This window comes from Crotalus tigris, unplaced genomic scaffold, assembly GCF_016545835.1.
Source record: "Crotalus tigris isolate CLP2741 ecotype Arizona unplaced genomic scaffold, ASM1654583v1 scf7180000017877.288114, whole genome shotgun sequence".
NCBI lineage: Eukaryota > Metazoa > Chordata > Lepidosauria > Squamata > Viperidae > Crotalus > Crotalus tigris.
The window spans coordinates 6,837-25,051 of record NW_024096694.1 but is presented as its reverse complement, the minus strand read 5'-3'; the positions used below and the strand labels follow the sequence as shown (position 1 = coordinate 25,051).

General features: G+C 41.3%; 1 protein-coding gene across 2 annotated transcripts; it reads left to right on the top strand.

Annotated features, from left to right (window-relative positions):
• Nucleotides 1-2,629: 2,629 nt before the first annotated feature.
• ACSBG1 (acyl-CoA synthetase bubblegum family member 1) lies at nt 2,630-18,214 on the top strand. Of its 2 annotated transcripts, none has more exons than XM_039343822.1 (14): nt 2,630-3,432; nt 4,138-4,199; nt 5,148-5,365; nt 6,015-6,103; nt 7,210-7,330; nt 7,943-8,023; nt 9,272-9,421; nt 12,274-12,450; nt 13,008-13,189; nt 13,778-14,008; nt 14,846-15,063; nt 15,993-16,132; nt 16,400-16,646; nt 17,359-18,214. In XM_039343822.1, the coding sequence occupies exons 2-14, from the start codon at nt 4,178-4,180 to the stop codon at nt 17,433-17,435; spliced, it is 1,953 nt and encodes a 650-aa protein (XP_039199756.1). In that variant the 5' UTR covers nt 2,630-3,432; nt 4,138-4,177; the 3' UTR covers nt 17,436-18,214. The 2 variants fall into 2 exon arrangements, with proteins under 2 accessions (XP_039199756.1, XP_039199755.1); XM_039343821.1 differs by having other exon boundaries at nt 2,631-3,432; nt 4,067-4,199.
• The last annotated feature ends 1 nt before the right edge of the window (nt 18,215 follows it).

Sequence of the window (18,215 nt, the reverse complement as noted above, 5' to 3'; positions counted from 1 at the left end):
GTAACCATGACTTGTGACTTCCTGCTGGCTTCCCCATTGACTTTGCTTGTAAAAATTTGGAAAATCATAATTATATGATGGCAGGGCCAGTGCAATTCAATGACACTGCAGTGGCCAGAATCCAGGGATCCAACTAAGAGCTCATTCAGTGCTGTTTGAATGATGACTGAATGGATAACTGAGGACTACCTGTATATTATTAGATCAACATCATCCAGGACAGATCTAGTTTGGGAATCTAGTTTTCTCCTTCAGGATACAAACTACACGCCCACAAAAACTGGCAGGGCAACCTGCTCCAAATAAACCAGCAGCTAACCCCACATCTACTGGCACTGATGATGGTGCCAAGTTGGGTAATAAGATGCTTACAAGCCAACCACCAATCTCAGCGCTGTCAAGAACGCCACAGTTCAACCTGGAGCTACCAATATTCTCTTCTATTGGAAGAAAATTTGGATGGCCCCCAGGCTTTTATTCTAGAATTAATCTGCAATTGCTTTATGAAAAACAGGATAATTATAAAAACAGCCCTGGAAGGAACCAGAGTCTCTGGAATTAAAAGGAAAAGTGCATGAAACAAATGATAATTTTGCCTTACTGCATGGCCATCAGCTTCTTTGGCTTCCTCGTTTTCTGTGGGAGTCTCACTAGGCTTTTTGTCCTCTGCATTGGACTCCTTACTTTTTTTCTCTTCATTGGACTGATCTTTGGATTTTTTATCTTCTGATGATGATTGCCCAGAATTTTTTTTATCGTCTTTGGACTCCATGACTTTTTTTATGCATAAAAGTGGAGAAAAGATATAGATATTATCACAAGCAAAGCAAAAGGTTGTGTTGATCACAAAGGAAGGTCAAAGATCTCGAGATGTTGGCCACCTTGGTGTGTGTGGAAATCTGTTTTTATGTGCAATGCAAGAGCTTGAAGCTGTATCTTGACTTTTTTTTGACCACACCCAATGGATATCCGTTAAGTAAAATGGGTTTAATTAAAAATAAATTAAGTTTTTATAGAGCAGCAACCCCAGCAATTCTATCATTTTGGCAAGGAACGTACCTGCATTGACTGTGACAATTCATCTAATGAGTGAAATGCCGGAAGACATTTTGGCAACTTGGGAAGTAGAAGATGGAACAGTGGTGATCATTTAGGAGAGGTTGCTGAATTTTAGGAGAGAAAAGAAGCTGAAAAGTTTCATCCTTTCACCACCACAGAATTTTCCACCTATTTTTTCCTCTAGCCAACTGTCAAATGGAACCCATGGAATGTTGCTATCCTTAGTCTTTATCGTTGCTTAGGAACACTTAGTTTTTTTCTGCAGGTCTCATGTTCCTCTTTCTTCCATCATAGCATTGGACAATTCAGGAGGGCTCCAAGCTTCAGATGGTCCACAAACTTTTCTGGGATCTTCCAAACTTCCTTTAATTTCCAGAAATAACCTGATGCTTTATTCTAGTTTTGGGAAAATCTAGAACTGGGAATGTACACCTCAAAAGAGGCTTAGCACAATCACAAAAATAATTTAATATCATCCATTTTTAATTCATGCCACTGTCAAGTAATTTTACAACAATGATCATCCCAGTATAATGTCAGCAGGGTGCATTTCTGCAGAGTTTATTTAAACCCTAGGAAAAATAAAATTGAAAAAAACCTATTCTTTTTCTTCTGCTTAATAAAAAGCTGCCTTTTTTACATTCTAGGGTCACCCAAACTCCTTGTCAATCTCACCCAAAATTAGATGTGGCTTCCAGTCTTTAAAAAAGCAGGTCATTTTTGTTTTATCAGATCTTAATTTGTACATTGGCTGAAGGGCATAAATACACTTTTTGGAAGAGTGAACTGTATTTTTGTACATTATTACAATTTATTAGTTTCTAAAATGGAGAAGACTGATCAAAGTTCTTAGAACTTAGAACTTTGGCCCTGGGGAAGACTTTTGAGAATATCCCAAAGGTGTTTCACTTTCTCATCCAAGAAGCTGCTTTAGTTCTGAAAAAGCTTCTTGGTTGAGAAATGAAACATCTTCAAAGAAAAACCAAGAAAGTCCAGATGCCTCTTGAAAAAGCACCCTTGGGACAACCATGACAAGGATAACTGAGGTTCTCCTTTGACTTTTGAGAATACCATGGACAACCAAGAAACAAATAGATGGATCATTGAATCAATCAACCCAGAATTTTTACTCAAGGATGAAATGACCAGGTTCAAATTATCTTGTTTGGAACATATTAAAAGCTGGAAAAGGCTCTGATGCTGGGAAAGATGGAAGGAAAGTGAAAAAGAAGGCAACCAGAAGCAGGGTGGTGGGACTCAGTTATAATGGTGATGGGGGCACACTTGGAAGATCGGAAGGACCAAGTTGGGGATAGATCATCATCAAGAAAATCTAGAGATGTGGTCATTAAGAATCAACACCGATTTAATGAGATTTTCTCACGATTAGCAGCAAACAGCAGGAAACCAGAATGGAAGGTATAGGATCAGGTTACCAGCATTCTGCTTAATTTAATTTGATTTGATTTGATTTACTTTAATTTGATTTCTATATCTATCTGTGCCTTAAGAACCCCCAGTGAGGCCCTCTTCCAGGTCCCCCCAACCAAGGAAGGTGAGTTCAAATGTAGAAGAGGAAGAGCTTTTTCTGTGGTGGCCCCCTGGTTGATAGAAACCTTCCCCAGAAAGACTCACCTAGCAGCATTTGGGTCCCAGATAAAGGCCCTTTTATTTTCACCTTTATTTAATTGGCGTTTTATTTGTGTTGCCTTGTCACTGCTGAACTTGTAGTGTGTTCTTCATTTTATCTGCCTAGGTTTTTATTCCCACTGTTTTGGTTATGGTGTTTTTTGCAAACTAACCTGAGAGCTTCAGAGATGGGGTGGTTTAAAGTTTGAGTGAATGAATGAATGAATGAAAGAAATTGTTATCTGTGCAAGGGAGAATTAAAAATTCCGAAAGCCAAATCTTGATTTCACAATAAATTGCATACACTGCAGTGGCCGAAATGCTTTTGTGGCCACATCGTCCCTTCTTTCCAGAAATGTAACTTCTTCCAGGGTCTCTATCCGTGACTCCGACACTTCCAGTTTCTCCTTTGTGCCAAGGGATGACTGGCCACAAACGTCATTGAGATTCTTCTCACGGACAAGGAAAAAAACACTGAATGAAAGGAAAGTTTGTCCCCGCTGAACACGAAGGAGTTTCCCAGCAAGTTGACCAGGAAGAGCTTTGGAGACCCTCAATCTTTCTCACTGCACCTCTGGGCCAAGTTGATGTCCATTGGATTCTTAACTAAAATCTGCAGTTTGTCTCTGGAGCTAAGTAGAATTGATGCCACTCTGCTTGTCTGCAAAGAACTGGGTCAGTTTGACTGGGTCTCTGAAGAAAGAACTGTAGCAGGACAAAAGAGGCCAGAAATAAAGGAATCAGGTAAAATAATGCCTGGAGAAATTGCTTTTTTCTTAAAAAATGGAAGCTGCGTTGTATAGGTGCTTGTTTAGAAATAAGGATGTCAGGACTGTAATGCATCAAACAGATAATACCTTTTTTTTTTTTTTAATTTCAAAAGACTAGGGGAAAAGTTTTGACCCACATCTTGTTTGTTTGAGTTGCATTTGGGCAGCAAGAAAGTTTTGTCCTTCCGGAATGGCAACTTCTTGACAACTTTTTTTGACTTATCTTTTGACAAATTGAAGATAAAACAATTCAATGGGCTAAAATATAGGAATGCACGAATGTGTTTTCTATAACAGCAGTAAAGATTGGGCTGAAACAGGATGGGGGAGTGTAAGCTGAATTCTGAAATAGAGAATAAGTGCAGCTTTTTGTATGAAAGGAAAATGACATTCCAAAAAAGATACGGAGTTGCAAAACTTGCTATTGGGAAAAATAAGATTTTTTTGTATTCTTTTGTTTGCAAAGAATAATTTCCCTTGTGAAAAAAAGAGGAAATGCTGATGTGCTAAACTCATTTATCTATAGAACTTGCTTGGGAGAATATTGTTCTATGTTTCTACCCTGCTTTTAGATAAAAAATACTGCCTGCTGTGATTTGTCTTTTCAGAACTTTGAGCCTCTGCAAACTACTAACCACCAGAGTTTAAAGGGAGTTTTAAAATTTCCTTCCTTTCGCAGAAATTTGTCAGAAGTCCAGAGCATCGGAAAAGATTCTGGAATGAGTTTGGAAAAAGATTCAGGTAAATGAATATCGGGATGAATTTGAATTGATTTATTTATGATACATTGAAGTAGATTGAAGATGGAACTAAATCTACTTTTGGGACAATGATGCATGAATTTCTATCTTGCATATTGCAAAAGCTCCCATCCTGAAGAGTCTGAACTTGATTTGTTTTCCTTGCAGATGTTTCATTACCAAACTAGGTAATATCATCAGTGTCAGAGGTGAATGGGGTTCTTGCATTTCCTTCTGGCACTGATGATGTTACTTACTTGGGTAATGAAACATCTACAAGAAAACAACCAAGCTCAGAGAGCCCCAAGGGCCCCACACTTCTACCCTGAGCTATGAATAGTGTCCTTTATTGACTCCTGTTCTGTTTTATAAATCAGTAAAATCAGAATCCTCTTGGCTGTAGGATTACGATATAGAAAGATTGTTTCTGGAAGAAAACAAGTTGTAGACCAGTGATTCTCAACCTGTGGGTCGGGACCCCATTTGGGGTCGAACGACCATTTCACGGGGGTCGCCAAACAACGCAGTCCGCCATTTCCCCCCCCTTTTCCTTAGCTGTGCTACTCCCTTTTATTCTATTGGCTTTTGAAAGCCAATAGAATAGACTCTCTTGAATAGAGTCTAATTCTATTGGCTTTCAGAAGCCAATAGGAATTGTCCAGGCTGTCTCTGCCCTGCTGAGCCCGCCAAAAGTCCCCTTCTGCAAACGGCGCTGCACCAGTTGAGTAGTCCTCGACTTACGCCCGGTTGAGTAGTCTTCAACTTATGACCGGTTGGGGGTGGTGGCATTAAAAAGGTTGAGAACCACTGTTCTAGAGGAAAGTTGTCTCTTTTATCCTCCTTGCAAATACCTATTTGGTACCAGTGAAAAAAGTGGAGCTAATACAGCTGGACTTTAGAGGGTTTTTCATCTCCGGATGTCACAGCATAATCTGCACTTGTTTCCTAGCGCCTCTCTGGATCACAACAGTAGACGGGCAGGTGAAGCTACGAAGAGACCCCACCTGCTCACAAGCGCCGATGACAGTTCACCAGATGTTCCTAGAATCTCTAGAGAAATACAAGTCTCTCAACGCATTAGCCAGCAAAAAGGAGGGGAAATGGGAAAAGATTACTTTTTCTGAGTATTACCACCTTTCTCGGAAAGCAGCCAAGAGTTTCCTGAAGGTAAATTTTGGATTTTTATATCAAATACCCAGACTGTGGTCTTTGGGATGACTGAGACTTACTTAATTATGTGTAAATATCTGTTCAATTTTATCTTTATATTAAGAATAATCTATACAGGTATTTTTGCAAGTGTTTTATAAAAATATTTCAGCAGGAATCTTGTGGCAGCCTTTCACTTAACAAATTCTGGGCATATACCCCCTTCCTGGTTTTTTTCCTCTCCCTCCTCCTCCTCCTCCTCCTCCTCCTCCTCCTCCTCCTCCTCCGCTGCCTTTTCAGCAATTGCAGATATTCAAGCCCTGATAATTTGGCCCTTCCTTTCTCATGAAGCCATAGCTGTTTTGATAAGTGAAGACAGCCGCCAATGCCCTTCTTTTTATTTTGACTAAGTAAGGCAAATAATCTTTAAACAGCAAGAAATTACATGGTGTTTAGAAAAGCAACAACAAGCAGCTAAAACCAGAGACCCAGCCTGAAAGTTGGCATGGGTAACAATTCTGTGCTAAATGACCTAGAAATTATGCATGCCAAGCTAAATGAGAAAGGGGAGGGGGGAGAAATTAGCAAAGTTCACATCTCAGTGGGAAAAAAGGACTTTCTCTTTCTTTCTAAAAATGTTGACTGTATTGTTCCTTTTTTCCCCAAGCTTGGCCTTGAACGATTCCACAGTGTTGCGATTCTGGGTTTTAATTCTACAGAATGGTTCATTTCGGCTGTAGGAGCTGTTTTTGCTGGGTAAGATTGGAAATGTCCTCCTTAGGGATTTACAGAGGAAGATCTCACACAAATAAGCTCGTGGCCAGGGAAGATGGGCTGAGGTAACTACTTGTTTAGTTGGAGTCCCCATCTTGGCCAGGTTCACTGCAGGTGAGGGGAGCTGGAGAGGTGTCAGCAGGTCCAGAGGTCAACAAATTACAAGCTGTTGGGTATTTCTCACAAGCAAGCTGCATTAAATGCAAGGGATTGTTGAAAAGTTAAGTCTGCAAGTTGTGCACAAGTCTTGATGATGGTGTGGAAATGTCCATCAAATTTTTGTAAGCGAATTGCCACTGACTTCTCTCAGTGTTTCTCAACCTTGACTACTTGAAGATGTGTGGACTTCAACTCCCAGAATTCCCTAGCCGGCTGTCTGGGGAGTTTTGAGAGTTGAAGTTCATATATCTTCAAGCGGCCAAAGTTGAGAAACATTGGTTTAGATTATAGTCTGGGATTTCTAACTAGTTTCCCATCCAAACACCCAGTTTCAGTCCTCCTATCAACGCTGCTAACATCGGATGTTCTTGCTTTGACAACAGGTGGAAATGTAGCCATCTTTTCTCTTTCGCTTTTAGAGTTAGATGATGCTGGGAAGCGGGATGTGAATGAGAGTCCAGTTAGTCATAACAACAATAACTCAGCCATGGGAATCAAGGTTATTGAGCCCAGAACTGATAAAGATTTGGCAAGCTGGGGAGAAAGCCCGTGCTTCAAACTAATTGGGGAATGTGATTTATGACTGTTAATTGGAGGAGGGAATTGTGCTTTGCTACTTTGCAGGGGGGGGGTTCAGTTTTTGGCTTTAACTATGTAGTGCCGATGCTTTGTTTCTTGAATAAAAGATTCTTTAGGGTAAACAATGCCTCAAAGTTCTTTTAAAAAGTTTCATCTGTCGGAACCATGACAACTACTTTTGAGGTCAGCCATGTCGGCTGGGCCCTATTCACTAATTTAAAATAAATCTGTGAACTCCTATAATTGTTGTAAGACCTTGTTTTTCAAGCTGGGAAATATTAACTCACTTGTACGATTTGACATGCTTGTCATTAAAAGGAAAAGTTTATTTCCACTCATCTTCCAAACAGTGGCATTGTGACCGGGATCTACACCACTAGTTCTCCAGAGGCTTGTCATTATATTGCTCATGACTGCAGAGCTAATATTGTAGTGGTGGAAAATCAGAAGCAGTTGGACAAGATAATACAGGTAAGGAACTTGCTGCTAGAATTCAACCTGTTTGAGAATGTCAGCTTGACTTTATTTATATCTATTTATTCGTGAATTTATTTGCTGGGCTTACATTTGTTGATTTGTTAGATTTATGTTCCACATTTTGCTGCTCCAATCAATGTCAGCTTAGAGCAGTTCATATTACAGATTTGAAACTGACTTCAAGACTCAATAAAATTGGCTGTAAAGGATTAACGTGGACTGTACTCAGTTGTGAAACAAACTCAGGTTTGTACATCATTAAACTGGAACATGGTTTCTTTGCTTTTGGCTTAGGTGTCAAGTGAACTCGGGCGTTATGGTTAGTTAACTGCCATTTATAGCTTAAATGTTAAATATAGAGCAAACTTTAGAACTTGTTCCACAATTCCTTTTCTGCAATGTGTAAAACACACTGGACAATATTCTCTAAGTTTATAAATATAATGCAGAAATGAAGCTTTTATCATTTTAATATTTTTGGTTTACGTGGTAATATTCATCCGTCTGATTTCTTTTAAGTTGAGTTGGAATGTTACATTTTTTGTTCCGGTATAGCATTATCCATAATACAAGTAAGACTTCAAAAAAATCTTAAACTTTACACAGATCTGGGATCGTTTACCGTACTTAAAAGCTGTCGTGATGTATAAAGATCGTGTGTCTGAGAAACATCCCAATTTGTATACGGTATGTAAAATCATGATAACTCAAGTAATTCATCCATTTTAGTTGCCTTGTTAATTTTAATTCCATTCTCCTTCCCCATTGCTGGGATTTCTGTAGATGGTGAAAAACAGTTGCAAGAGGAAATATTAATACTTAGAGCAAGACAGAAAAGGAGAAAACCTCTGCAATATCTGGTTGAGCGTATGCATAGTGCTTAAACATCAAAAGATGCTCTTATGAATTATGAAACGTGGAGATGCTTAAATGTCAAGCACAATTTATTGGTTAAGAAATCATGGTCTCTGTCCTCAACATGTAAGGCTGTCCTTCCCTGCCCTTTGCATTCACCAAAGCGACAGTATCCTAGTAATGGAGAAAGGATTTCTTCCCAGACATGTTGACACTTCAGGCTGACACTTCACACTTCATCATCCTGACCAAACTGACACTGTCCTTCTTTGAAGTGTTAATGGGTGTGCTCCCAGTTGCCTGGGTGCTGTTTCTTGGCCAGCTCATGTCTCAGCGTCAGGTTTCCAGTTCTATAGATGCTTCTGTTCTAAAACTCTGGGAGTTGGACCCAAAAAACCAATGGGAGGAGGCTCACAGGAGCCTTCCTCAAATGGTTCAAATGGCACGTGTGAAGTTATATGTCCTGTGGCTGCTCGCTTGGTGCGTTTACCCAGTAAAAGCTTCCTTAGATTTAAACTCACATTGTTCGTTCAAGGAGAGAACAAGTCCTTTGAAGATCCCTCAAGAATCCTTGTAGTTCTTCCTTGTCCTATCTCAAATTTTCTCGATTTCTAGTTCCTTTATTGTCCTTGGGTGCAAAGAGAGGGAAGTTGATGCACTGGAAGAACTTTAAAAAAAAAAAAATCTAGAATAAAAAAAACCACTTAGTAGACCAGGATGCAAAATTAGAAAGGTGGGTGGACAATAATTGAACTTATAATCTTTCCCTACAAAAATGTATTCCAACTTTCCCTCCAAGTGTTATTACTTTAGCAGCCTATTTGACGAATTATATGCACCCTACGTAACATAAGCAGGGGTTTAGTCTCCCGAGCCCAACTGGGGTATCCAATGGAAATTCAATGGACTTACTGCAGAGCAAGCCTATGCATGGCATGGCCGTATCAATAGTGTATTGCAAAAGCCTTTAATGCGCTATAGAAAGATCAGCGTGCCTGGTGAAAATAAATACAGAAAGATTAACAACTATATTGTGATGAAGACTTGGGCATCATAGGGATCTTCGTCTCTGCCCTGTAGATGGATGAATTCATGGAGTTGGGAAACGAAATTCCAGATGGACAACTTGATGCTATCATCAATTCCCAAGAGGCAAACCAATGTTGTGTCCTGATCTACACCTCTGGGACGACAGGAGAGCCCAAAGGGGTCATGCTGAGCCACGACAATGTAGGTATTCTAACTGTGTCCGCATCCATAAATGTTAACAACAGCAAATTAGACCCCACAATTGTTTTTGTTGGGTATTGTTTCTGATTGTGATGCAAAGAGATTATTTTAATATTGAATTTAATTACAGCGGCAAGGTTGTTAATAAGGCAATATTGGAAGAAGGAATCTTTGCCTACTTTGCAGGAATGGTTTTTTAAAGTTTCTTATTTAGCTGAAATGGCAAAAATTTCGGCTTTTTTGAAAGATCAATCGCAAGAGAAGTATCTCTTAGTGTGGAAAAGATGGATAAATTTTATACAATATAAGTATGATATAAGAAAATACTATTTAGCTTTTGAATAATTTATATTTAAAGTTTAAGATATTATTTAGAAGTGTAGAATAGTTTTTTTATTATTATTATTATTATTATTATTATTTTCTTCTTTTTCTCTTTCTGTTTTTTATATATAATGGAGTTAAAATATTTAATAATTTGTTTACTGAATGTAATTATACTTGTTTGAGGTTTATTTGGGTTTAAAAGTTTTTTCTTATAAGTTATAGTTAACCCTGTATTCAGTTCTGGGAAGAATGGGGGAGGGTTTTGGGGTGGGTTGGGAGGAATTGGGGAAGGGGTTTTTATTGTAAAATTGTAAAAATTTATAATAAAAAAAACACACAAAAAACCCAGCAAATTAGAAACAAAACTAAACCCTCGGAGCAAAATTTAATGCAATGATAATTCCTTTATGTGATTAATTTTGCATGGAAGATTTATTAAGGTTTGAAATAAAGGGATTAAAATATACAGAAAGTAATCTACAATGAAAAAAAAGATCTAAATGCTGAAATGCTTTAAAAAAACGGCACTAGAACAAAGTTCATATTTCCTCTGGAAGTCAAAAGGTAGTAGAGAAACGAAAAAGGCATTTTTGGCTTGGTTTTTCCATGCCAAGTATGTAGTGAAATAAATGCTGGCCATTGATTTAGTGTCGGGATAACACAGAAAAGTGCATTTTTAGTACAACAGAGAGATTGTAATGCAACAAAAGGCCATATTTCTACTTCTCCCTAGCCAGGGCCCAAATGTGCCCTGCCAACAGCTTGGTCTTTTTGCCAGCTCGGGAGTGAAAGAGATTCCTCTGTCCTTGGCTGAACTGGTATAAATCATGTTTTCTCTTTTATTCCAATGCTGCAAAGGCATCTCATCACGCTGGAGAGAGGTCAGGGGGCTGGGAAGTGAGACAGCTGGGACAGGAGAGAGGTGGGCCAGGAGCACGGAGAAAATCCTGCCAGAGATTTTGGCTGCCTCACGAAAGGCTGGAGAGCACTTCAGGTTGACAGTGGAGGGAGGTTCCTTAGTCATGTCCGGTGGAAGAAATGTCTTTTGCCGCAGGGATCTCCAACCTTGGCAGCTTTAAGACTTGTGGACTTCAATTCCCAGAATTCCCCAGCCAGGACGGGTTAAAAGGGACCTTGGAGGTCTTCTAGTCCAACCTCTCCTTGAGCAGGAGACCCTATACCATTCCTGGCAAATGACTGTTCATCCCTTCTTTAAAATCTCCAGTGAGGCAGCACCCACCACTTTTGGAGATGGTTCAAAGCCCAGTAGAGGTGATCTTATTGATAGAAGAGAATATTTGTGTTCTCTCCTTGTTGAGTTAGTCTTCTCCAAACAAAACAAAACAAAACAATTCATGGACAAGAATTGAAGTTGGTGACCAGTAATAACTTCTTCTCTGTGTAAGTTCAAGCTTGTCAACTGGCTATTCCTGATTTCCATATGTAGGAAGGCTATTTTTATTATCTCCCTCACTGTGGAAAGCATCTGTTGTAGGCCCTCACTGTTGAGGCCCCTTTTATTAAAAGATGATCCACTTTAAAGGGAGATCAAATTCTGCCCAAGAATTTGGCCACTTTGGCGCTGCTTTGATGACGCAGAACGGCATATCTGGATGTGGAGGAAACAGTATTATTTACTGATTTGATGTCTGTCCCTGTTCTGGTTGATCTCTGTCGTAAGTCGAGGACTTCCTGTACAGTTCTGGGTTTAACTGTTTCCTAACAGCTACCAGGAGGGAGCTAGTCAGATCCTGGCGGGAGACTGAAACTTCTTGCTGAGGAAAGAGTAGAACTGCTGCAGAAAGGTGCCCCTAATTCTCAACCTTTGCAGGCAGTCCAGCGAGTTACCACGGTTGATGGTGTCTGAAGCTCTTAAGACCATGATTCTCAACCACTTAAAGATGTATGGCCTTCAACTCCCAGAATTCGCCGGCCAGCATGGAGGTTTTCCAGAAGAGATTGGACAACCATTTGTCCAGAATAGGATAAGGTCTTCTGCTCGAACAGGGGGTTGGACTAGAAGACCTCTAAGGTCCTTTCCAACCCTATAATCCCAGGAGGGATGTTTCACCAACATAGAGCAAATCCTACTCTGCAGCCCAGTCAGCTGGAGAGATCTGCAGCCAGACATCCAAACAGTTAGTATAAAGTTGAGGATAAATTCATGGAGGGAAGTTTAAGCACAGCTTTTATGTAGGACGGATTCTGCACAGCTCATTCATGCTCAGCGGGTTTGCAGCAGACAGGATGTAAAAAAGGTACGGAGAGGCAGAAGGGAAGATGAGCTTCATCCTATTATGAAACAACGGCTACCATCTAGGAGAGTTTTATTTATTTTGTTTATTAAACAAATGTATATAACTGCCCAGCACACACATAGGGTGATTCCAAGTGACTTACAAAATTCTTTGGAAGGAAAAGTGCTGAAGGGAGCTGATGTGACCAGGGGAATTAAAAAAAACAAAACCAAGACCCTTGGTTCAGGGCTTTAATTCTTTTCAATTTCTTTTTAAAAATCTGGACAGGTTACCTGGACATCTGCCCACGCCAGTCGAGCAGGAGATGTGCAACCAGCTGAAATCCAGCAGGAAAAGATTGTCAGCTACCTGCCCCTGAGCCACGTTGCTGGGCAGATGTATGATCTCTGGACTGGGATCAAGTGGGGCGAAGAGGTTTATTTCGCACCACCGGATGCCTTGAAGGTCTTTCTGCGGGGTTTGGGGGCCAACTTTATTTTCCACATAGTTCTCCATCTTCCATAAGATGCATTCTGTACTTTTCAGCAGGATAGGGTGAGAGGTCCTCTGGGGACTCCCTTAGAGAAATAATAAGGGAAAAGTAGGGTGGGCATACATTATAGGTGACAACCTGGTTTATCTCATCAGCAGTTTTAATTAATCAGTCCCAATCACGGGAGGATTCATTACCAATAGAGTATTTGTAGCTCAGGGTTGAACTGTGGGGTCCTTAGTGCTCTCTGAGCTTAGTGGCTTTCTTGTTTCATGATCCAAGTAGGTAACAACATCGGTGTTAGAAGGGAGAGGAGGAGGAGGAGGAGGAGGAAGAGGAGGAGGCCCTTGGTGCTCTCTGAGCTTGGTTGTTTCCTTGCAGACATTTCGTTACCCATCATCATTGCTTGAAGGGAGTGAGATTTTCTCTCTAATCTGACCTGTTGACTTGGGAGTTGGCATGGAGTGGGCATCCCTGGTCTCTTCAAACTTAGCCTTCACTCTTAATCTCCCCTCTTTGGCCTTCACAGGGAAGCTTGGTTGAGGTCCTCAGAGAAGCATTGCCCACTTCACAAATGGGAGTACCCCGGGTGTGGGAGAAGATGATGGAGAAGATCAAGGAGGTGTCTTCTCAGACTGGATTGCTGAAGAGGAAGACACTATCTTGGGCCATGTCGGCCACTTTGGAACAAAACCTAAGCTGCTCAAATAGGTGGGTACTCTAGGAACCTGGGTTGGGGGGGAAAGGATTAACTATTACAAAGCACAAACAGCAAGGAAAAATAAACCCCTAATCTTGTGTTTCTTAACCTTAGCTGCTTTAAGATGAATGGACTTTATCTCCCAGAATTCCCCAGCTGGCGTCCCCAACCAAGTTCATTCATCTTAAAGCATGCAAGGTTAGAAAACACTGCCTTCACTGAAGCAATGCCTTCATTAGATGTTCGAGTCTAGCTGCAGATCTTTGTAGCTCCACAAATGATTCAGTTTGTGCAGGATAACTTGCAAAGCTTCGTGGAGTAAATAGCCTCTGGCAAACCACTCTCTTTTCTTGGGCACATCTGACATCCTTTCCTTGAAGGACCAGATAGGCAAAACGCAGCGGTTATTTGTGAATGTATTCCTGAAACAACACCAAGTTGGCGTGAATGGGTTTGTTTGATATCGCTGTTTAAGACTGACGTTCTTTGTCCTCCTCTCTATCCACGTTGCATCACCTTGAGTCTCTTTTTTTCTCAATCGCGGACAAGGGTCACTTGGCTCCTCCCCATCTCACCTTGGACCTTTTGTATCTTTGTAGGGACTCTAAGCCCTTCTGGATGAGGTTGGTGGACTCTTTGCTCCTGGCGAAGATCCGCTGGGCGCTGGGCCTTTCCCAGTGCCAGAAGCATTTCTCCGGGGGTGCTCCTCTCCCTGAGGAAGTCTCCCACTTCTTCCTTGGCCTGAACATCCCTATTTATGAAGGGTACGGGATGAGCGAAACCTCCGGTCCCTTTTGCTTATCTGGGCCACACGTTTATCGACCCAACAGGTAAAGTTCCGGCCTATTCTCCTTAAGAACCCCCACCAAAGAAACCTTGAAATTTAGGCTGCAGGTGGTGAGAGACTGGGTTGGGGGCATCTCCAAAGATAAGCATGGGAAAAGGTATTTGGGATGATTCCCTGCCATCACTGGCATCTACACTCTGTGTGTGAGTGTGAAATGTAGCTTCACACAAAATTGTGAGAGTTCGGTCCTTTACATCCGACTCCAGGGCTACACTCTGCAATTAAAGACTGCGCAGCTGCATTTTTACAATGTATGATGCTTATTTTTCCTTATGCCTGAGCTTATTTGTGCTTAGTATATTGGCAAATAAAAGCATTGGTATGATTTAGTAACTCTGTTAAGCCCACTGTGAAATCCCATGCTTTATTTATTTGGAATTCCTTGGAGACTCAAGAGCAGTCTTTCTCAACCTTGGCAACTTGAAGAGGTGTGGGCTTCAACTCCCAGCATTCCCCGGCCACACCTGGGGAATTGAAGTCCACACTTCTTCAAGTTGCCACGGTTGAGAAACATTGCTCTGAAGCAAGATTGGAGAAAAGGCAGACCTGCTTTCCCGTATATCTAAGACCATTTCTCCTTGGAAGTATTTGGGACAATCTCATAATGTATCCGGAAGCTGTTGAGTGCCAGAGCTTCAATATTTTAAAAATCAAGCAAATGTACAATTGCAATTTAAATAAAAACTGTGGGTCTGGTCTGGTCTGGTCTTTTCTGGCCATCCTTATGGGAATTCCAGGCTGCTGCAGAAAAAGGCAATGCTCACATCTTCTGAGCACGGTGTTGAAACTCTAGTTTCTTCTGTACATCCTTTCCTTGCAGCTGTGGCAAGGTTGTCCCAGGCTGCCTCGTTAAGATAGTGAACAAAGACGAGCACGGCAACGGGGAGATTTGCTTTTGGGGACGGCCTGTCTTCATGGGCTATTTGAACATGGAGGACAAGACCAGGGAAGTGATTGACCAAGATGGCTGGTTGCACTCTGGAGATCTTGGAAAGATGGACAAGGATGGATTTGTTTATGTCACCGGAAGAATTAAAGGTGGTGCCTCTTTGGTGTATTTTGTAGAGCCTGAAGTTCTCCAGATGTTTTAGATGGCAGTTTCCATAATTCTTTCCCATTGGCCAGACTGGCTGCAGCTTTAGTCTCATGCATCTGGAGATTGCCTTGCCCTACTTCATTTCCTTTCAGCTGTCCAGGTTGTTAAATACTCAGGTGCTTCTTCTCCCCAATACTTTAATACCAAATTTCAAGCTCCATCATTGATGGAAGCTGCCCTCTTTCGGCCATCTTGCAGAAGTTTCCGAAGAATCTCTTAGCATTCCTTGAGGCCCAGCGCAGCTTCTTTGTTATGGAGGGATTCTTGCTTGATGGGAGTGCTTAGGTTTCAACTAAATCAGACAAGTAGCAGCAAGAGCTACACTGTATTTCCTAAAATTCAGGATAGTCTTTGTTGAAGTAGATAATGTTGGTTGAGGTGGATTGGGCAGTTTCTTATACATAGGATGGCCAAGAGATTCTGCATGAGAGCATAGCAAACCTTCACTTTAACAGACAGCTTAAATTTTGCATGCAACTGATGGATTTTCCATCTGGATACAAGTCTGCTGTATGCAAAGTAGCCAGTTTGAAGCATTCACGTTTAATTTTACACACTTTTTACTGCTTTACGAGTTTATGTCTTGATCTGGACGAAATCTGTGTTCATTCATGCAATGTGCCTTGCACACTGATTGATGCAAACGATATCATGATTCAGTTGACATCGTTTGCAATTTGAATGGACATTTGGCGAGGAGGTGGGTGGAAAGGACTAGTAGTTCATTAACTTGAGCTTTCACTGAAAATGCCAATGGGGTCATAGAGAAGTATTTGCAAGGAGGCTAGTCCATCTTCCCTATCCCAGATGCAAGCCTAGGCTAACCATGAGATGTATTTTTGAGCTGAGCATCGATGTTCTGTATTCTTAGAGCTGATTATTACAGCTGGGGGTGAGAATATCCCTCCAATCCCACTGGAAGAAGCTGTCAAGAAGGAGCTGCCACTTGTTAGCAACGCTGTATTGATTGGCGATCGGAAGAAGTTCTTATCCATGCTGCTGACCTTAAAGGTACATGATGAAAATAGATTTGAGGCTGATTAATACTCGGATGCGTATTTGAAACATGGGCCTTTTTCTCTTTCATGGCTGCCTCGATGAGATGAACAATTTCACCCCGTTTTGGATTCACACAACATCTTGGATTAAAGTCCAGCCAACTGGACTAGGTCACTCAACACTCAACCCACCCAAGCTTAGGTTTTGTTAAATGCGCGACCACTCGGTTTTGGTTTGTCGTGGTTAAAGGTGTGGCGTGTAATTTGTTGTCATTGTCAGTGTTCAGTGGATCCTGATACATCGGAACCCACCGACTACCTGACCCAGGAAGCCGGAGACTTCTGCCAAAAAGCCGGAAGCAAAGCCACACGGGTGTCTGAAATTGTGCAGACGAGAGACCACGCTGTTTACCGGGCTGTGCAAGATGGCATTGACCGCATCAACAGGGGCGCCCTCAGCAACCCTCAGCGTATTCAGAAGTGGGCCATTTTAGAAAAAGATTTCTCCATTTCTGGGGGAGAATTTGGTGAGTTTACGGTGAATTCTTATTTGGGGGCGGGTGTATGGGACTGTTTCCCATTCTGAGCTGGAAATGTAGATTGGTAGGGAAGGCGACTGCTTTCTGAAGCAGAGAATAAACTCCCTCAAATTGCAGAAAATTAAATTCAAGCTCTTTCTCCTGGGCGTAGAACCTCTTAAGTCAGTGGTTCTCCACCTGTGGGTCGGGACCCCATTTGGGGTCGAACGACCATTTCATGGGGGTCGCCAAACAATGCAGTCCGCCATTTTTTCCCCCTTTTCCTTAGCTGTGCTACTCCCTTTTATTCTATTGGCTTTTGAAAGCCAATAGAATAGACCAGTGGTTCTCAACCTGTGGGTCAGGACCCCATTTGGGGTCGAACGACTATTTCACGGGGGTCGCCAAACAAGGCTGTCCGCCATTTTTCCCCCCTTTTCTTTGGCCACGCCCCTGGCACCCGGTGATGTATAAGTGGTTGGGGGTCACCACAACATGGGGGACTGTATTATGGGGTCGCGGCATTAGAAAGGTTGAGAACCACTGTCTTAAGTCAAACTTGGCCACTTTAAGACTCGTGGACTTCAACTCCCAGAATTCCCCAGCCAGGCCAAGTTTGAGGACCTCTGACTTAAGTGATATACAACCTGAATTAAGATCTATCATTTTTTATTCTTTCCCCAAGAACACTCCTAATGACCAATTCCGTTCCCTTTTTCAGGTCCATTGATGAAATTAAAGAGGCAAACCGTGATTGAGAAGTACCAAAAGGAAATTGAAGCTTTTTACAAAGACTGAAGTTGAGTTGCCTAGGCTCTGTCAGGACAAGAAATCTCGTCAGCTTCCTTTGTAGAGAATTAACTGTTCCTATGCAAACATTACACTGAAAAGGTAGGAACAGTTTTTGCAGTTGGGGTGGAAAGCATCTACTCTGTGACGTCTCAGTGTTACTTTCACTTTAGCAACCAGAAAGACCAAGTCAGCACTCCCAAATACATTCTAATTAAGCTGTCCCTCGAAAATGCTTTTAAATCACACCGTATCTTGATTTATTCGGAATGCCCCCAGGAACTATTCAATTGCATGGAGAAAAGTCATTTTTTAAGCCAGCTCTGGAGAAAAAAAAAAAAAACATACATCAAATGATACAAGCATTTTGTAAAACAGAAACTGGTTAAAACTTTTTAGGGGTACCCTAAAATGTACCCATGAAACTCTCTGCAATGAGCCATAATAGTTTCAGACAGTGCTGTTGTTTTTATTAAAAGCTCTTTTTACTGCCCTATTCCACATGGCTCTAGGTAGATTATTTTATTCAACAAAATGATACTTTTCCACGATTCCAGATGATTTTTTTCTCTAGCCTTAGTAGTTTTCATTGAGAAATTTGAAGACTTTCCATGATTCGTGACAAAGCTTGTTGCCCCAATACCTTGCTTAGACTTAATGTCCTTCCTGGAATCAGTCTGGGATCTTGCAGAGATAAAAGAGGGAGATAGATGCAAAATAGATTGTCGGAGCATTTTAAACCTTCAATTCTTATTAAAAGAACAAACAAACAAAGAAAGAGCAAGAAAT

What these genes read in the sequence shown, in the direction of transcription:
- ACSBG1 (XM_039343822.1), top strand. Translation starts at nt 4,178, where the DNA reads ATGAGTTTGGAAAAAGATTCAG. An exon ending in TGTCACCGGAAGAATTAAAG is followed by an intron (nt 15,064 to 15,992) that starts GTGGTGCCTCTT and finishes CTGTATTCTTAG; the next exon opens with AGCTGATTATTACAGCTGGG. An exon ending in CCATGCTGCTGACCTTAAAG is followed by an intron (nt 16,133 to 16,399) that starts GTACATGATGAA and finishes TGTCATTGTCAG; the next exon opens with TGTTCAGTGGATCCTGATAC.